This window comes from Rattus norvegicus, chromosome 5 (genome assembly GCF_036323735.1).
Source record: "Rattus norvegicus strain BN/NHsdMcwi chromosome 5, GRCr8, whole genome shotgun sequence".
In the NCBI taxonomy this organism is placed as follows: Eukaryota; Metazoa; Chordata; class Mammalia; order Rodentia; family Muridae; genus Rattus; species Rattus norvegicus.
Window position 1 is genome coordinate 66,142,542 of NC_086023.1, and position 16,988 is coordinate 66,159,529.

At 46.3% G+C, this 16,988-nt stretch overlaps 1 protein-coding gene and 1 pseudogene across 7 annotated transcripts in view; one reads left to right on the top strand and one right to left on the bottom strand.

The window, feature by feature from the left end:
• Anks6 (ankyrin repeat and sterile alpha motif domain containing 6) overlaps positions 1 to 3,645 on the bottom strand; it is a 41,417-nt gene extending 37,772 nt beyond the window's left edge. For 6 of the 7 annotated variants that reach the window (XR_010066414.1, XR_010066413.1, XR_010066416.1 and 3 more), the window contains exon 1: positions 3,163 to 3,542. Coding sequence is in view for 3 of the 7 variants with exons in the window: in XM_063287917.1 (XP_063143987.1) it covers positions 3,163 to 3,494 (332 nt within the window). In the remaining 4 variants the exon portion in view is untranslated. 7 annotated transcript variants of the gene reach the window in all.
• A 9,419-nt stretch (positions 3,646 to 13,064) lies between these two features.
• Positions 13,065 to 13,527, top strand: Dppa3-ps4 (developmental pluripotency-associated 3, pseudogene 4; annotated as a pseudogene).
• The last annotated feature ends 3,461 nt before the right edge of the window (positions 13,528 to 16,988 follow it).

Here is a 16,988-nt window from a genome sequence, read left to right on the forward strand (position 1 = left end):
TGCTCTCCACACAGCACCTGCTGGGGCCAGAGAGATGGCTCAGCGGTTAAAGAGAACTGACTGCTCTTCCAGAGGACTCAGGTTCAATTCCCAACACCCTCTGGCGGCTGACAACGGCCTGTGACTCCACTTCCAAAGGCTCTGATGCCCTCCTCTCGCTTCTGAGGGCACCAGACGTGCATACAGTACACAGACATTGGTGCAGGTAAAACACCCATGCTGATAAAATATAGTAACTAGGAAGCAGCACTCATGGCAAACTGAGGCACGAAAAGACAGCCCCAAAGCATCTCAATTACAAAGTGTCAAAGTCAGGAGTGCTCCGGCCTCAGACCCCAACTCTTTTTACAACACCAACTGAAGGACTCTGACAGGCCCAGGCACCTCTCACAGGCTGCCAGCAGGGCTTGCCCTCCTTCCTTCCCTCTCCCTTGCTAAGCCTTTACATCACTCACATTCCAAAAGCTAGCTAGTCATCAAGGTCCTGTCCCTCATTTGGCTACTTCCCTGTGCCTGACTAAGACACCAAGTTTCAACTACTAAAACTCCAAGGTCTAGCAATCAAAATTCATTATTTGGCTATACTGGTTAGCCTGTCCAGTGAGGACTTGGCAACCAACTCGCCCTAGCACAGACTTCCCTTTCTTTCTCCCTAAAAACCACTCCTGTGAAGATACCTGCTGCTGTTTCTGCCAGATCCAGAAGCAGCAATCCCTCCCTCCTCCCCCCTCCCCCCATTCCCTGGGCTGGCTTCAAGGCCCTTTCACCAACTTTTCTACCAGAAAGTCCTCTGAATCTGTTAAATTGTTAATTAACCATCAAGTATCCTGTCCATCGAGATTAAGAGGAGTTGATGAGTCACACCCAAATCCCAGCACTGGGAAAGTAGAGGAGGTTCAGGGCCAGCCTGATCCACATTAAGGCAATAATAATCAGAAATGATGATAATGATGATGATTATGCTATTAATCACATGATGTGGATAATCCTGCAGAACTTGGTTAAGGGCAAAATAAAACAAAACAAAAACAGATGACAGGGGTTGGTGGCACTGGGGCAAACCAGTGCTGCAATCCATTACAAGCAAAGCTTTCTGCAAGCTCCCAGGCCTGCAAGGCCTCTATGGTGGGTGGACCTCAGAGAGGAGGTATACACCTGGGCCTCTCAAATGTACAAAGGCACTCTGAGCCTTTCACATGTCCCTTCCTGTCCTCCACCCCTCTCCTCGGCTTCCCAGTCACAACCTTCAGAAAGGCAACCCCAGGAACCCCATCTGGAAAACATCCCAGGGCATCTTGGGTAGAGCCAGGGTTGGATGCACAGGGAGCCAGTCTGCTGCAGGTAGAGAGGACTTTCCTGGTATGGTAAGGCCAAAGGCCATGGCCACACCATGGAAGGCTTCCTGGAAGAAGCTAAGCTTGAGCGTGGAGGGGCTTTGCTGAGAGCTTTGCTGAGAGCAGAAGAGGCTCTAACTCAGGCTAAGGGGTTCTGCAGAGAGAGTCCCTGCCAACACACATTCTGTCACCTAAATCTCAGGGTCTTGCCCATAAGGGGGAGAAAATATCCTTGGTTCGGAGTCATTAGCTTTTGTAAAAAGTACAAAGGGTGGCAGAGAAGGACCGGATGAGTCCCAGGCCTGAGCTTAAGAGGTGGATACACTGAAGAGTGTGCACAGAAGGTTCATCCTGAGATGAGGGCAGCTGATGCTGACAGGCACAGCCAAGCACTCATTCCAGAAAGATCTGGAAGCTCCTCAAGGTGGAGGGGGGGCATACCTGGAGGAGAGGAGCATGGTGGGAGACCTCTACAGGGGTGTCTGTGAAAAAGGGTGAGGGGATGGGGAAGGCACATTCCCGGGACATCACAAGCCAAGGGGGGAGGGGTACTAGACAGGAGAAGGCTCCTGCCTTAGTGGAGTAGCTACTGCCTCTAAGGGGAAAGGGACCTAGACAAAAGGTTTTAAGGTCACCTCTGCTGCCCTGGCATTCTCTGCTGGTGCCACCTGCTATGTGACTGAAAGCCAAGATCACTCTCAGGAAAGACCCTCTGGGGCTTGAGAAATGGCTCAGCAGTTAAGAGGACCTGCTGCTCTCAAAGAGATGCCAGGCCTGGTGTCTACCACGTGTAGGAAAGATCCTGAGTGTCTGTACTTCCAGTTCCAGGATATCCACTGCCCTCTTCTGACTTCCCTCAGGCACCCATGTGGTGCACATACACACAGGCACACAAACACTCATACACATGAAATAAAAATACATCTTAAAAAATAGTCTCTTGTATTCTACAACTCAGAACATTTATAAGCCCCCAGCCAGAAATCTAGAGATAGATTTTGCTGCCTCTCCCGACCAGGATCAACTTCAGTTTGATCCAGGCTACTAACTGTCTCTTCTTTGGGCTGCTGTCTTCCTAACCAGCCTTCCTGACTCTGGCGCCTCTCTTTTCTCTCTTTTCCTCTCTCTCCATTCTCACATGTGGTGAATGTAACTTACCTGAATCAAAAGTCTGATCCAGTCACTGTGCCCTGTGCCTTCCACACTTCTGATCCTCCTTAGAATATGGGCTTCTTTTCAGCCCCAATCTGGAATCTACTTTCTTCTCTCCAACGGTGGGCTTGTCTCCTATTACTTCCAACTCCTTCTGGGTCCCAGCATCCTCCCAGTTGCCTGACCACTTACCATCACTATGTGTTTGCGGTATGCTTGCTCTTCCCCGCCTCCACGTTTTCCTGTCCTGGATAACTCTTACAAATCCTCGGGTCTTTACACCTCATTTCTACTGAAATCACCCTTATTCCTCCAACTGGGTCAGCTACTACCGTCAGACCTTCCAGATTAAGACTGCTACCCACCCCACTCCTATCCCCAAAGTGGGGACTTAACTGGATCCCGTTATCTATCTCCCCCAATCCCCAAAGCCAGGGTGAGTAGACAGGTTCTTTGGAGACCCTTAATGCAAAACGGAATGAATGAACGAACGTCTGGAAGATGCACTCTGCAGCCTCCACAGTGTTCAAAAGCCAAAGTTTCTAACATCCCTAATCTTGTGTTTCTGAAACCGCCCTTTTATTTCCATCATACAGAAGACCAAAAAACAAGTCTCCAAGTCTGCCATTCGCACTCTCATGAGTCCCGGACTCTCTCCTTCCCGGTCCCCGCTCACCTGGCCGCCTGCATGAGCGCGCTCCAGCCGTAGTGGTTGCGGCTGTTGACCGAGGCTCCGCGGCGCAGCAGGAACCTCACGAGTGGCTCGTGACCACCGGCCGCCGCCAGCTGCAGCGCCGAGTTGCCCGCCTCATCCGAGCAGTCCACCGGCACCGGCGTCCCGGCCTCCACTGCCCGGGCCGCCTCGGGCCCTGCCGGCTCCGCTCCCGCCTCGGACCCCGCGACCGGCTCCCCTCCTGGCTCCAGCAGGCGCCGCGCCGTGTCCGTGTCACCCTGCTCGCAGGCGCGGAGCAGCAGCTGCAGGCCCGGGGCCAGCGCGCCCTCGCCCATCGCCCGCCGCTCGCTCCGCGCCGCCGCCCGCTCCCACCCCGAGTCCGCGCGTGCCCGCCGCCTTCCGCAGGCCCGCCCCCTGGGTGCGCGCGCGCCTCCGGGGCCGCGCCTGCTGAGTACGCGCGCGCAGGACCCGCCTCCGGGCTTGTGGGGTGGGCCTGTAACTGGTCACTCTTCAGCCTTCCTGCTCAGAGCCAATGCGACCTCTGGGCCTAGCTTAGAACTCACCCCGAGTCTCCACCGATCCCAGACCGCCCCGCACTTCACAAACGCTTCCTAAATAGTCGCAGACTGAATCAGGACGAATGGGCCAGCACTGTCCTTTGCTGGAGCAACCCTGCAGTGCTGAGTTCTTCATCTGTGCCAGGCTACCCGCCCGTCTATCTCTTGTCTTTGCCTTATGGCTCACCACTAGCACAGTAACTTAGGTGTTACAGATTAGGAGATTTTTCTAGCCACACCCCAAACCCACTGAGTCGGAAACTCGGTGTGGGAACAGCAGTTGTTCTTTAACAAGCCCTCCGATACATACACAAAAGGTAGGACCCACAGGCTGGTCCGCAGGGCAGTCCTGGTAGCCACCCTGGAGGATTGGATTCTGAAGATTCCAGTCTACAGAAGAAGAGTGCCCCGGAAGGCTGTATGTTGCTATAGTCTGCACAGATCTGCAGGCGCTGCTGTGGCTAGGGCTCAGGCCTTCTGACATCAAGCTCATCTCTCTTTCCGGACTCAACAAGTATGTTTTGGATGCCTGCTAGTGCCAGGCACAGCTCCACATGCTGAGAACGTTTGCAAGATAGCATCTCCGCCTTCTAGGAATTGACCCACCCATACGGGCTGTAAAGATATGCTGTGGAAATAAACTTGGCAGCTGGATGGTGGTGAATGCTGTTGACACAGTAAACTGAACGTGAATCTAAGGAAAAATAGGGTAGAAGGTGGGGTAGTGTTTTATAATTGAGCTATCAAGGGAATCACTGAAAATGTGACATTTACAAAAACCTTAAGTAAGAGAAACATGGGAATGTTTGGTGGGGTGGGGGCAACTAGTCAAGCAGAAAATCAGAGAAGGGTCCTAAGGACAGGCCTGGGCACAAGCAGGCCACATCATTCTTTCCTTACAGCGTGACTGCTTCCATATGAAGAGACAACTGGTCTCCATCGATTGTCAGTAGTGGTCCCCAGACCCAACAAGAAGCCAGACATACAGCTAGACAAGACTGTTACACACACCGAGTCCCATGATACAGAGGATCCTGATAACAGGATAACTGTGAGGTCTGGGCAGATATGAGTCACCGGTGCAGGTCAGAGAGGATGGGAGTGAGGAATCAGGGCTAGAAGATAAAAAAAAAAAAAATACTATATACAAAGATAAGAAAATATCTTGAAGGTTTTCAGGACTTGGATTGCAAAAGACTTCGATGCCCTACTACGGACTGTGGAGTTTATTCTGTAAGTGGGGAGCCTGGAAAAGTGTTTGGACAAGTCAGTCAAGGACTAGAGCTAACCACTCATGTACAGATGAGTACACCACTCACTTCCACATCCTACACAAATTACTGCGTGTAAGACACCACCTTTGGAATTTCTAGGGAAGCCACTTATTTCCTGGAAGATCTGAGTAACCGCACCTCTTTCTTATTTTCTTTCTTGTCCCTTATATGTTCACTAACTATTGTTTCATTATGACAGCGATGTAAAAGTAAAAGATAAGGCTCAGCTCACTGATACATTCCTATAATCCCAGAACTTGGGAGACTGAGGAAGGGAGATCATGAGTTCAAGGTCAACCTGAGTTACTGAGCTCCCGTCTCCAAAAGCACATAGGGCTGGGAAAGCCTGTTGCATCCGAGTTCAGATCCTCAGCACCGTGTTAAAGCTGGGAGTGTGGTACACGTGTGTACCATGCATGGTCCACATGTGTAAACACAGGAATCGGTTAGGGTTAGGGTTAGGGTTAGGGAGAGACAGGTAGATCCCAGAAGCTTATCAGCCATCCAGTGAAGTCTAACCATTGAGCTTCAGGTTTACTGACAGACAGGGTCTTAATAAGTAAGATGGAAAGAGAACAAGGAAGGTGACTGAAGTTGAAGGCTGACCTTGAACTCATGATCTTCAAATAATAGTAATAGTTGAACGATAATCAACTCCAGCAATACGTAAAAGTGAAAATCAAAAATAGTAAGACGCCCTTGCCCTCCTTCTTTGAGTTTCCAGGGCCATTCACCACAGGGCTCCAACTGTCATTGCAGGAGTGTGTCAGCTAAGCTGACCACACGATGGTCAGCTAAGAAACAGAGAGTGGGCAGATTCAGGGGCTATGTGGTCACCCTCAGAAGCCTGCCTCTGTAGGCTGGAAAGACGGCTCAGTTGGTAAAGTGCTTTCTGCTCAAACAGGAGGACCTGAATTTGGACCCCCAGTACCCACATAAAAAGCTGGGTGTGGCCGTGCACAATGGTAATCCCAGTGCTAGATGGTGGAGACATGAACTGGGGCTTGCTGGACAATCAGTGAGCTCCTGCTTCAGTGAGAGACCTGTCTCAGAAACATAGAGTGGAGGGGCTTCAAGATGGCTCAGTAACTAACTATACCTGTTGCCTAGCCTAATGTCCTGAGTTCAACCCCTGGGACCCACCTAGTGGAAGGAGAGAACCAATGACTGAAAGTGTCCTCTGGCTTCCACATTTGTGCTACAGCAATGCATGTGCACACACACACAATAGATAAATGCGTAGGGTACGCTGGGGCCCACCTTTATTCCCAAGCAAAGGAAAAGCAAAGCCAGCCCATAGCTGGATGTGGTTATGCGTGCCTATAATTTCAGCCCTGGAGTGGCAAAGGAAGAAGAATCAGTTCAAGGTCATCATGAGCTATAGAGAAAGTCTGTGGCCAGCATAAAACAAACAAACAAACAAACAAACAAAAGAAGAGGCCCTTAGTGAACTACTTCTTCTAGCCAAGGTTTATCTAAGGGTCCACAGCATCCTTATATATTTCCATACACTTGTTGTAGTAAATATTAAATAACAAAACGCCAACCCATGCTGTTGCTGGCACCGTTGGGCCACAAGGCATCTGTGTGGTATTTTCATCTCAGTCAGCCAGACTCATCAGACTCTCTGGCCCAGAGCTCTCAAAATGTCTCCTTCACCTGACTCAATGGGGGAAACAAATATTCAAAACATAAGGCTGTGGGGGACGTCCCCAATTAAAACCAGGAATATTGACACCCATGTGTAGATACTGAGCAAGAATCCTGCTTGGGTACAGCAGAAACCAACCCTGGGGTCACGGCAGCAGCAGCAGAAGGATGTAGTTCATGATTCTTTTCCGGTACACAAAACTTGGAGGGGCCCAAGTTTTGGAGATTTCAGACCAGGATGTCCCAATCACGCAACAGCTGTGTCCCTACTGGGATGGAGTCTCCTCAGGTTCTTTTGTTGTCACTGGTTTCAGATTGACAGCCTGACACAGTAGGGCCTGACTGGCCCAACCTGTGCCCCTGATCTATTTGACACCAGGAGGCTAGGAAGGCAAATTGTAGGTTTTCAGCATCTGTGGTAAGAGGCAGCCTCTGGCCCACAAGGAAGGGGCCTTCTCGGCATGGTGAAATGTCTCAGAGGCTTTGACCCACTGCCTAACAAATCCCTGCACACTCTGCCTTTTCTCAGGGAGCCTTCCTGACTGACTCAGTTCCTGGAGGGTCAGTGGTTAGTGCACGGTCCAGCCACACTAAGTAGCTTAATCCGGAGTGCTTACTGAAGCAAAAGATTTTCAGTTGTCACACTGGAGTTAGCCTGCCAGTACCTGAAGCCAGTCAGACTTCGTGCAAGCAAGACTGCCACAAAGATCAGCAGAGTCATCTGCAAAGTGCCCCGGCCTGCCTTCCTGCTGATGCTTATTTTGAGCAAGGCGGTCATCATAGTCGATCCAAACCTAGCAAGGGTAGCATTTACTCTTTTGAATGCAGGGGTTTGTATTGACTTTTTCTTCTTTTGTGGCATTGGTCATAGGCTCTAGGGCTTTGTGCTTGCTAAGCAAGCACTCTCTCACTGAGCTGCACCAATCCTGTGTTTATTTGTGTCAGTGAGTAGCTTTGTGCGATGCAGGCTGTTCTGAATTTCGCCTGTTTTTTTTTTTGTTTTGTTTTGTCTTTCCATTTTGCAAATGTCTTAGGCAGCTTTCCATGCAGGTGAATTTAGATTGGGGACAACGTTTCCAATTGCATACATGACACCACCAGGTAGGAAGTGTAACATCACTCAATATTTTTGTTTGTTTTGTTTTTCTAGACAGGATTATTCTTTGTAGTCCCAGATGTCCTGGAACTTGCTTTGTAGACCAGATTGGCCTCAAACTCAGCGATCTGCCTGCCTCTGCCATCTAATGGTCACAATTCCTGGCCACTTAATCCTTTTTCAATGAGTCATAGATAGCTTGTTCCTAGTATTCTGCTGATATTAAATATGTATCTCTATATCATATATACTGTATAATTACACATATAGCTATCTATAGATATATAATGTATATAGATATATGATATAATTAATTATATATTATACATTATAATATATTATTATACACTATAGCACATTATAATATATAATTATATATTCAATTGTTTATTGGTTTATAATTGTATGTTATAATATATATATATAGCATATATTCACATAGACACACAAACACATATGAACACACACACACACACACACACACACATTTATTGTATTGTTCAGGTGTGGAGGAGGGCACCTATAATCCCAGCACTCAGGAGGATGTAGAGGCAGGAGAATCATGATTTCTAGGCCCAGCTTGGGATATGAGGTGAGGCCCTTTTTCAAAAACACCATCACAAAATCTTGCATTAAGCAATGTTCATGGCTACTGTCAGGGTCGGTCCTCAGAGACGACAGATGGCACACTTGGCTGACATACTGAGGGACATTTACTAAAGACTGGATAAGGGGCTAGAGAGACCGCTCAGCAATTCAGAGCACTTGCAGTTCTTGCAAAGGATGCTGGTTTGGTTCTCAGGACCCAGTGGGGCAAGTGGTGAGCCTTCAATTCATGAACACCTACAACTCCAGTCCCAGAGTTTTTCCGCACTTCTACTAGCCTCAATGGGTGCACTCACGCATGCGCACGCACACATGCACTCGAGCACACATACACACACAATAAGTAAGTAAATGTTTTAAAAAGCATTGATCGTATTTAAGAATGGTACAGGATGCCAGAGCTAGTAGTAACCCTCAGAGTCATTGCCACCCCAGGCCTGATGGAGAAGGGGGTAAGGCAGTCACAAAACCCTGTAAGAGAGCAGAGGCAGTGGGCCACTTGTACAGCTGTGGTGTTGAGGAGAGACAGCCCCCTGCAGTTTAGCAGGGGACTCCTCCCACCCCACCCCAACCCGGAACAAACACCTCCGGTCTCACTCTGTCTGCTTGTGTCCTGCTGTACTCCTTGTCAGAACCCAGCAGGAATCCAGAGTCTAGGGACCCACAGGTGTTCCCCTGTCAGTCCTTACTCAGCCTCCCAACAGCAGGAAGCCTTGCTGCTCAGCACGTGTCCATGGGGCAGAGCAGAGACGCCAGCTGGGGGGCCTGCAAAGCAGCACAACTTCTTGGTCCCAGGCCAGCTCCACCAGACCAGACTCTGCATGTCAGCACAGTCCCCAGGTAATTCAAACACGTATTAAAATTCATAGGGCAAAGGCCAGCGTCTCTTAAGTCAGAGTAGCTGCGATCTTTTTATTTATTTTTTATGATCTGCCTTTCAGACCTTTTTTCCCCCCATTGTTCCCGCTGTTTTGATTCGAGTCCTCTAAAAACATCAAATGTTTAAATATTTGTTCATTTGTTTAACTTCTGGGGAAAATGTCGCCAAAGAATAAGAAGGGGGTGGAGGAGGAAGATGGAAGCCGCAGGTGTGGTGCTGAGAGGAGGAGGAGGGGCAAGGCGCTTCAGCCCAGAGCCTTATTCTGGGGAGACTCAGCCAGGTCTACCAGGAGTCCCAGCTAGCATTGCCACTACACTGGTGGTGTTGGGAAACTAGAGGACACCATCAAGGCTGGGCAGGTGCAGCAGCCAGAAGCTCACAGTCTCTGCTCCCCAGCAGGCTGGAGCCAGCGGCAGCCATGGGTGCTGGGAAGCAACTCAGGTCCTCTGGAAGAGCAGCAAGCTCTGAAGCACTGAGCCATCTCTCCAGCCCCAGTTTGCTTTTAGGGACAGTGCTGTCCTGAGTTTCTGTATGCCTCTTTGAAGAGATTTTTTTAGCGTATTTTTGATGGCGAAACTCCTAGCTGTGGACTCACAGAATCAAAGGGATAGCAATGCTAAGACTGAACTAAACGTTGCCTGATCACTTTCCAAAGCTTCTACCGGTCTGTCCTCCTCCCCAGGCACACAAGGGTGTGCTTATCTACAAGCTCCCCAACAATGGAGTTACTATACCAACCATCTACAGCCAATGCCAATCTGATAGGTGAAGAATTTGTTCCTGGGAAGTTTGATTTGTGTGCATGTTGCACAAAGACATTGAGTTTAATCTTCTGTCTTTCTTGAACTATTTCTATCCTCTGGGGGAGGAATTGGCTCTTCGAATCCTTTGACCGTTTTTACTTCTCTTTGTTCTTTGTAGTTCCCTGTTGATTCACATATTGGGTAAATGTCACCTCAAAAGAAACCTTTTCTTGGTTTGTCATCTGACTTCATATTATCTTGGAAGCCTTAAAAATATACATATTTTAATAAATTTATAAATAATTTCTGTAGTGGTTTCTGGATTCTTTCACCCAATAAATTTTTTTAAAGATGTATTCATCTATTCTATGTAAGTACACTGTAGCTGTCTTCAGACACACCAGAAGAGGGCACCAGATCCCATTACAGATGTTTGTGAGCCACCATGTGTTTGCTAGGATTTGAACTCAGGACCTCTGGAAGAACAGTCAGTGCTCTTAACCACTGAGCCATCTCTGCAGCCCTCATCCAGTGGTCTCACTATGCAGCACTGGCTGGCATAGAACTGGCTGTAGCTCAGGCTGGACTCCAACTCACAGAAGCCAGCCTGCCTCTGTCTCTCAAGCGCTGGCTTTAAAGGTGTACACCGCCACACCTGACTTTCGGCTCACGTCTTTAAAAAGTATATTGATTTACTTATCTTGTGTGGAAGGGTAGGTGGGTACTTCTGTGCTACGCCATGTGTACGCAGTTCAGAGGACAGCTTGTGGGACTGGGTTCTTTTTTCCACGTGTGTGGGTCTTGGGGTTAGAGCTTGGATCCACAAGATTGAGAGCAGATGCCACCACCTGCGGAGTCATTTTGCTGGCCTCCTCTTCTACTCTTAATTTCTCTTTCCCTCTCAGTCTTTCTCCGTTCCAAACTCTTTCCCCTTCCCCACTTCCTTTTTCCTTCCCTTCCTTAAGCCTAGGGGGCTACATCCTTGCCTTTGCACAGTCATCATTAGGATGAAGTACATCAATGTTGGAAAACTCAAGTCCAGCCGTTTACAGCCCACACTGAAAGCCAATAACCTGCTCTTTCTCTCATGACCTGGGCTCTGACCTATTTTTTTTTTCCACCCTAAGCCTCTGTGGAGAAGCATTCCAATTTGGCAGCCGATCCAAGCTCTTCTGAACTGTAATCCTTGTCTGATTTCCAATCTGACCACAGATCTTAACTATCTGGAGGCTGGCCCAAAGGTGGGGCCCTAGGCTTTCCAATAGCACCCAACTTCCTGCACGGCTAAAGCCTGGGTTCCTGGCCTGGGCACAGGGTGGAGTTACCTGTAAGCTGTCCTTTGCAGGGTTCACTCTAAGTCTTGAGCCCTCCTCAGTCCTGGGGAAACTTCCTCCTCAGGGTTTTGCCCGGAGCCTGCACGTCGTTGGAGACTCTCTGCTCACCCCATGTCTCAGAAATGAATGTCTCTGCATCTGGACCCGACTGCTACTTTCTGGCTCTTCATCTGATGATTCCTGTGAAAATAGTGGGTTAATTCCTTGATGAGGAAGACACCTATACCGTCTTTCTGAGGGGCACGCTGAATGGGACTTTCCCTGTGCTTCCACTGGTGTTAACCTGGGTTTGCAGGTTCATATGACTAATGGCTGTCCCCCACGTGTCTGCCTGTGAATTATGCTTTCTCACAGGGGCTCCCAAACCCAGAAAACTGAAAGAGCTCTCCAGTATCCACTGGCTTACCTTTCCATACTTATGCCTTGAGCTGGGGATATGGCTCAGTTGGCAGAATGCTTGCCTAGCACACACAGGCCTTGGGTTTAATCTCCTGAAGAGCTTAAAAAAATAAAGCCAGCAAATAAGAAACCCACCTGCCCCTGTGAAGAGCTTAAAGGCAATCAATGGCTTCTGAGAGAGGAAGAATCCGTTGTCTCTAGAAATAACCTTCCAGATAGATTATCTGATCCCAGTGGTCAGCCCTAAACCTATGCATTGCAAGCAACATTAAATAGGATGCCATCTCTCTGGAAGTAGAGGCAGAGGCAGGAGGATCAAAAGTTCAAAGTCATCCTCTGCTACATAGCACATTTTAGGCTAGCTTGACCCACTTGAGACCCTGTCTCAGGAAATGTAAAACAAGCATTAGAAAGATGGTTCATAAGTTAAGAGCACTGGCTGCTGTTCCAAAGGACCCATTCCCAGCACCCACATGGTGGCCCATAACTGTCTGTAACTCCACTCTTAGGAGAGCCAACACTGCTTCTGACTTCCACAGACTCCTGAATGCTTGTGGTATGCAGGCATATTCTCAGGCATGTACACACAAACACATAAGATAGAATGAAAAGTTTTAAATGAAGAAATGAAAAACAAGATCCAAGAAATTGTTGTGGTACAATTAAAAATGGTTTTTTTATCCTGCACTAGTTCTGGTACCATAGTGCCACAAGGCATCTATTGAATATTTTCATCTCAGTCAACAGACTGTCACCCTCTAAGCTCCATCCCATCTCACACTGTCGATGGCTACTCTCTGAGCCCGGCAACAATCTCTCTACCCATCTAGTTCCCAAGGCAGGTTGCCACCATGCCAGACATACATATCCCAATTCCGTGGTAGGCCCAGTGTGTCCAGCCACCACACACTCTCTTGAACTCAATTAAATCGCCACATGAAAGAACATGAAACACAATAACCTCTGATCCAATTGATAATATATAATTTGCTCATCAAGACATACAAAGCCCCGTTCACATCCATTCTGTAAGAATATTAAGAACAACCTGCAAATGCACAGAGAGGAATCTTAACATCCGCCTCCGTGTTCTCTCAGCTGCTCTCTCTTTCCTAGCTCCAGTCTCCTCTTCCTCTAAAACTTTTCTCCCTCCCATCCTTCCTTCTCGTCCAATGACAGGCCTTGTTCTATCCTGTACCTGCCTTCACCTGCATAATGACATCATCCTACATTTCACCCTTTCTGTCTAATTAAAAAAACCTTTCTCGACTTCAGTCTCTGCTAGTTGGGGCCAGAGTTTAGGTCTTTCCAAAGATTAGCTAGCAATTTTGTTCGGAGCTAGCTTTTGAGGCTTCTGCCCACCGCCATGGACAAGCCGTCAGAGAAAGTCGACCCAGTTGTGTACCCAGAAGCTTAGATGAATGATGGATCTCAGAGGAAAGATGAAGAGGTCTCACCGGATGATTCAGAAATCCTACAACCAGAAACACTAGTAAAGGTCATGAAAAAGCTAACCCTGAACCCCAGTGCCGAGCGGCCACAATATCCTCGTCGTCACAGTCTTCGTCTCCGGGTTCAGAACCAGCCTGTGGAGAACAGAAGTGAAAGAATCATGAGGGAAGTTCAAAGCGCCTTTCCCAAGAGAAGGGTCCACATGTTGTTGTTGGTGTGGAAGGATGAGAAGATTTGTTCGGATTGAGCAGAGACAAAGGCAGCTTGAAGGAAATGAGACCAGAGATGAGCCATTCAGATGTTTCTGCACTTTCTGCCATTATCAGAGATGGGATCCGTCTGAGAATGCTAAAATGGGGCAGAACCAGAAGAATTAGGGCAGTTCGAATTGTACCCTGTCCTTGCCGTTAACGGTGCCACGCAGCAGATGTGAAAGCTGTTGTTTGTTAAGATTAAACTTTTCTTGGTGCTGGGAAATCTCTTCTACTTGTTAACCTTTTAAATTACATAGGATGTGTGACATTTGGATTCATGCGAATGACAAATTTACCCAAGAATTGAGCATGAGTCAAAGCCTGGTAGTTTGATTTAGAAGGTAATTGGAATAGATCTTTTAGATTTTTCTAGTTTGCAGAGAATTTTGTAATAAAGGCAAATTTGTTATCTTTAATAAATACACAGAACAGATTAGAACGAGTCATTGGAGATGGGGGACTTGTTTTTACAGGTGTATGATGTTCAGAGTTCAATGTGTACTACCAACCCTGTTTATTTCTACTTGAGGCAAGGTCTCCATGAGGCCTAGCTGGTCTCTTAACTCCTGGTCCTGCCTCTCGTTTCCTGAGTTTTGACACCATAGGCTTGTTTGTTCATGCTGTGTAATAAACAATTGGTTGATATATTCCTAAAAAAAAACAAGAAAACAAAAAAACTTTTTCTCTCAAATATAAGCTGAACACGATTATTGTTTTGTAAATTAAAAGCATAAAATAGGGGGCTGGAGAGATGGCTCAGTGGTTAAGAGCACTGACTGCTCTTCCAGAGGTCCTGAGTTCAAATCCCAGCAACCACATGGTGGCTCACAACCATCTGAAATGAGATCTGATGCCCTCTTCTGGGAAGACAGCTGTAGTGTACTATATATAGTAAATAAATCGATCTTTTAAAAAAAAGCATAAAATATATCTAACACCCAGTCCAACACTATATCAGTTAAACAGAACATTTAGTTATCTATTCCAGCTTAAGAAAGGCTTAAAAATCTATGTTATATCTTGTCTAGCTTGTATACTATCTGATAACTATCTAATAAAATATGTGTTTTCAAAGTTAAACAGCCTGAGTAGACTATGAGACTATAATGTCTTCAACCCCGTCAGAAATCTGAGAATGACCAAATATCTATACACAAAGGAAGCCTAACATGGCTTCCAGAACTGAGAGGTTGTAGAGACAAATCTCCACTAGCACAGTCCCCTGTTAGCAATATGTGAGCACAAATTTTCAGCCTTCTGGCCCAAAATCAACTGACAGACTCTTGAAATGCAGAAACCTTGAAGGGCTGATAATTCTGGCTCCACAAAGATTATCTGTTAACTATTTTGCATAAAGTTTCCCTTTTTGAACACTATCAGTCTGTAGATGAATTAGGCAGTTTTGACCAGTGGCTGCCTCGCCACAAAGTATTACTTCACCTGGAGGTAGAGATGTTCAAATTCTTCATTTAATCCACCAAAGGGGAACGGTTAGGAGCAGATATGTCTCAACAAAAGATAAATAACTTTAAATCTCATATTTTGTGGATTTCTGACATTTTTTAAAACCATCTATCTATATAAGGTAATCTGGACTGTTGTTTGTTAACTATCTTAATATATTATCTTGAAAGCACTCTAACAAACTCAGAGCCATGAATTTGCTATTTGGTCCCTAATTCCTATGTTTAATTAACTGAGAAGTTTGTAATGGCATCAATTGAAGGACTAGTACTTTAAACCTAGTACTTTAAAATTTTTTTTAACAAATAAATTCTATACCAAAGTAAAAATACGGTTTTAGCTTAGTTACCAAATGAGATTATGGCTGTACAAATGAATCTAGCTAATTCCTCCCTGTTAAATTATGACCATTTCTAAATTTCTCTAAAAGCAACCTTAGAATAAACACTTTCAGCCTTTCCAAAATCCAGGGAATAAGGAGGATGACTCTTCCATAACTTCTTCAAGTTGTATGTGGGCATTGAGATATCCTTGGTGGGGGCAGGGGGTAGAGGGTAGGGAAAATGAAGCAAATGTTTTAGCCTGATGTGTCTGTCTTGACTGGACCCAGGTGAAAGTCCTTGAGATCAGGAATCCAAGCAGGTACATTCTGCAAAATAAAATTCTCAAGTCAAAAGTTTAGAATCGAAATGTCTTTTTTTTTTTTTTGGAGCTGGGGACCAAACCAGGACCTTGCGCTTGCTAGGCAAGCGCTCTACCACTGAGCTAATCCCCAACCCTCGAAATGTCTTTTTGTTTGATTCGCTTGAATTTAGATCCTCAGGCAGTCTCCCTCTATCAAATCTGATCAGTATGACTCTGTGAGGTTTCCAGAGCCTAATCACTGTTTTTAAAAACACAAAGATAAAATCTTTCTCCCAAAAAAACCATGTTCCTTAGTCTGTAACCAGAAAAACTTGTATCTTGCACTCTCTCCCAGAGGATTAATATAACCATAAAACTCAAAGTCACACCCATTATGAAGATTAAACAATTTTAAAAAAAGGATGTAAACTAAACAGTAGTGTTTAGGCTTTTCTAATCTGTCATATCAGGAAATTAACCCAAAATTTCCGTGGAGCCCACATTAAAAGAACTTGAGCTTCCTGTCATGGTAAATATCAAAAATAACCACCAACCCTCGCTAGCTGGCATCATTGAGCCATATAGCTTTTAGCAGGGGTAATTCATAAACAGATTAAACATCTCCTATCAATTCAAATACCAATAAGTAAGCAGCTTATTAAACCAGGACTCTAGCCCAAAGTATATCCATCTGTCAAGCTCTCTACCCGGAGCCTCAGATTTTTTTTTTTTTTTTTTTTTGGTTCTTTTTTTCGGAGCTGGGGACCGAACCCAGGGCCTTGCACTTCCTAGGTAAGCGCTCTACCACTGAGCTAAATCCCCAGCCCCTCAGATTTTTATTAATAACTTCCATAATATATGCCTGTATTTACTCTGCCTGGTGTACAGACTTCTATTTTTTTTTTCCTTTTTTTTTGGAGCTGGGGAACCGAACCCAGGGCCTTGCGGTTGTTAGGCAAGCGCTCTACCACTAAGCTAAATCCCCAACCCCCAGACTTCTATTTTTAATAACCTTACTAACTTGTATATATCACAGCTCTCTACTTGGAGTCAATGACTAATTTTCCCTAAGTTCCGAACTGTGGGTGAAAATCCCCACGTGATTCGGGTAATCTCTGTACTCTCTTCTTCTAAAAACAAACTTAATCACCTTCCAATAACACCTGTCATTAAGAATTGAGCAGCTTTTAATCTCTAACTCTCCGAGCTGTCAGTCTTATCACAGCAGGGGAACTATAGCCTCTAAGCCTGTTTGTGTTTCTTTGTTTAAGGTTCTGGTACTTGGGCCATCATGTGACTCAACATGGCGCTTGTCCCCTCTTACTTAGAAAATAAAACTTTCTCTCAACTCTTAGGCTTCCTAGTGGATTTGTGTCCTACTTTGGGCACCACTTATTGCAGTAAAATTAAAAATGGTTTCTTTTATCCTGCATTAGTTCCAGCACCATAGTGCCACATGGCATCTGTTGGATATTTTCGTCTCATACAGCAAAGCA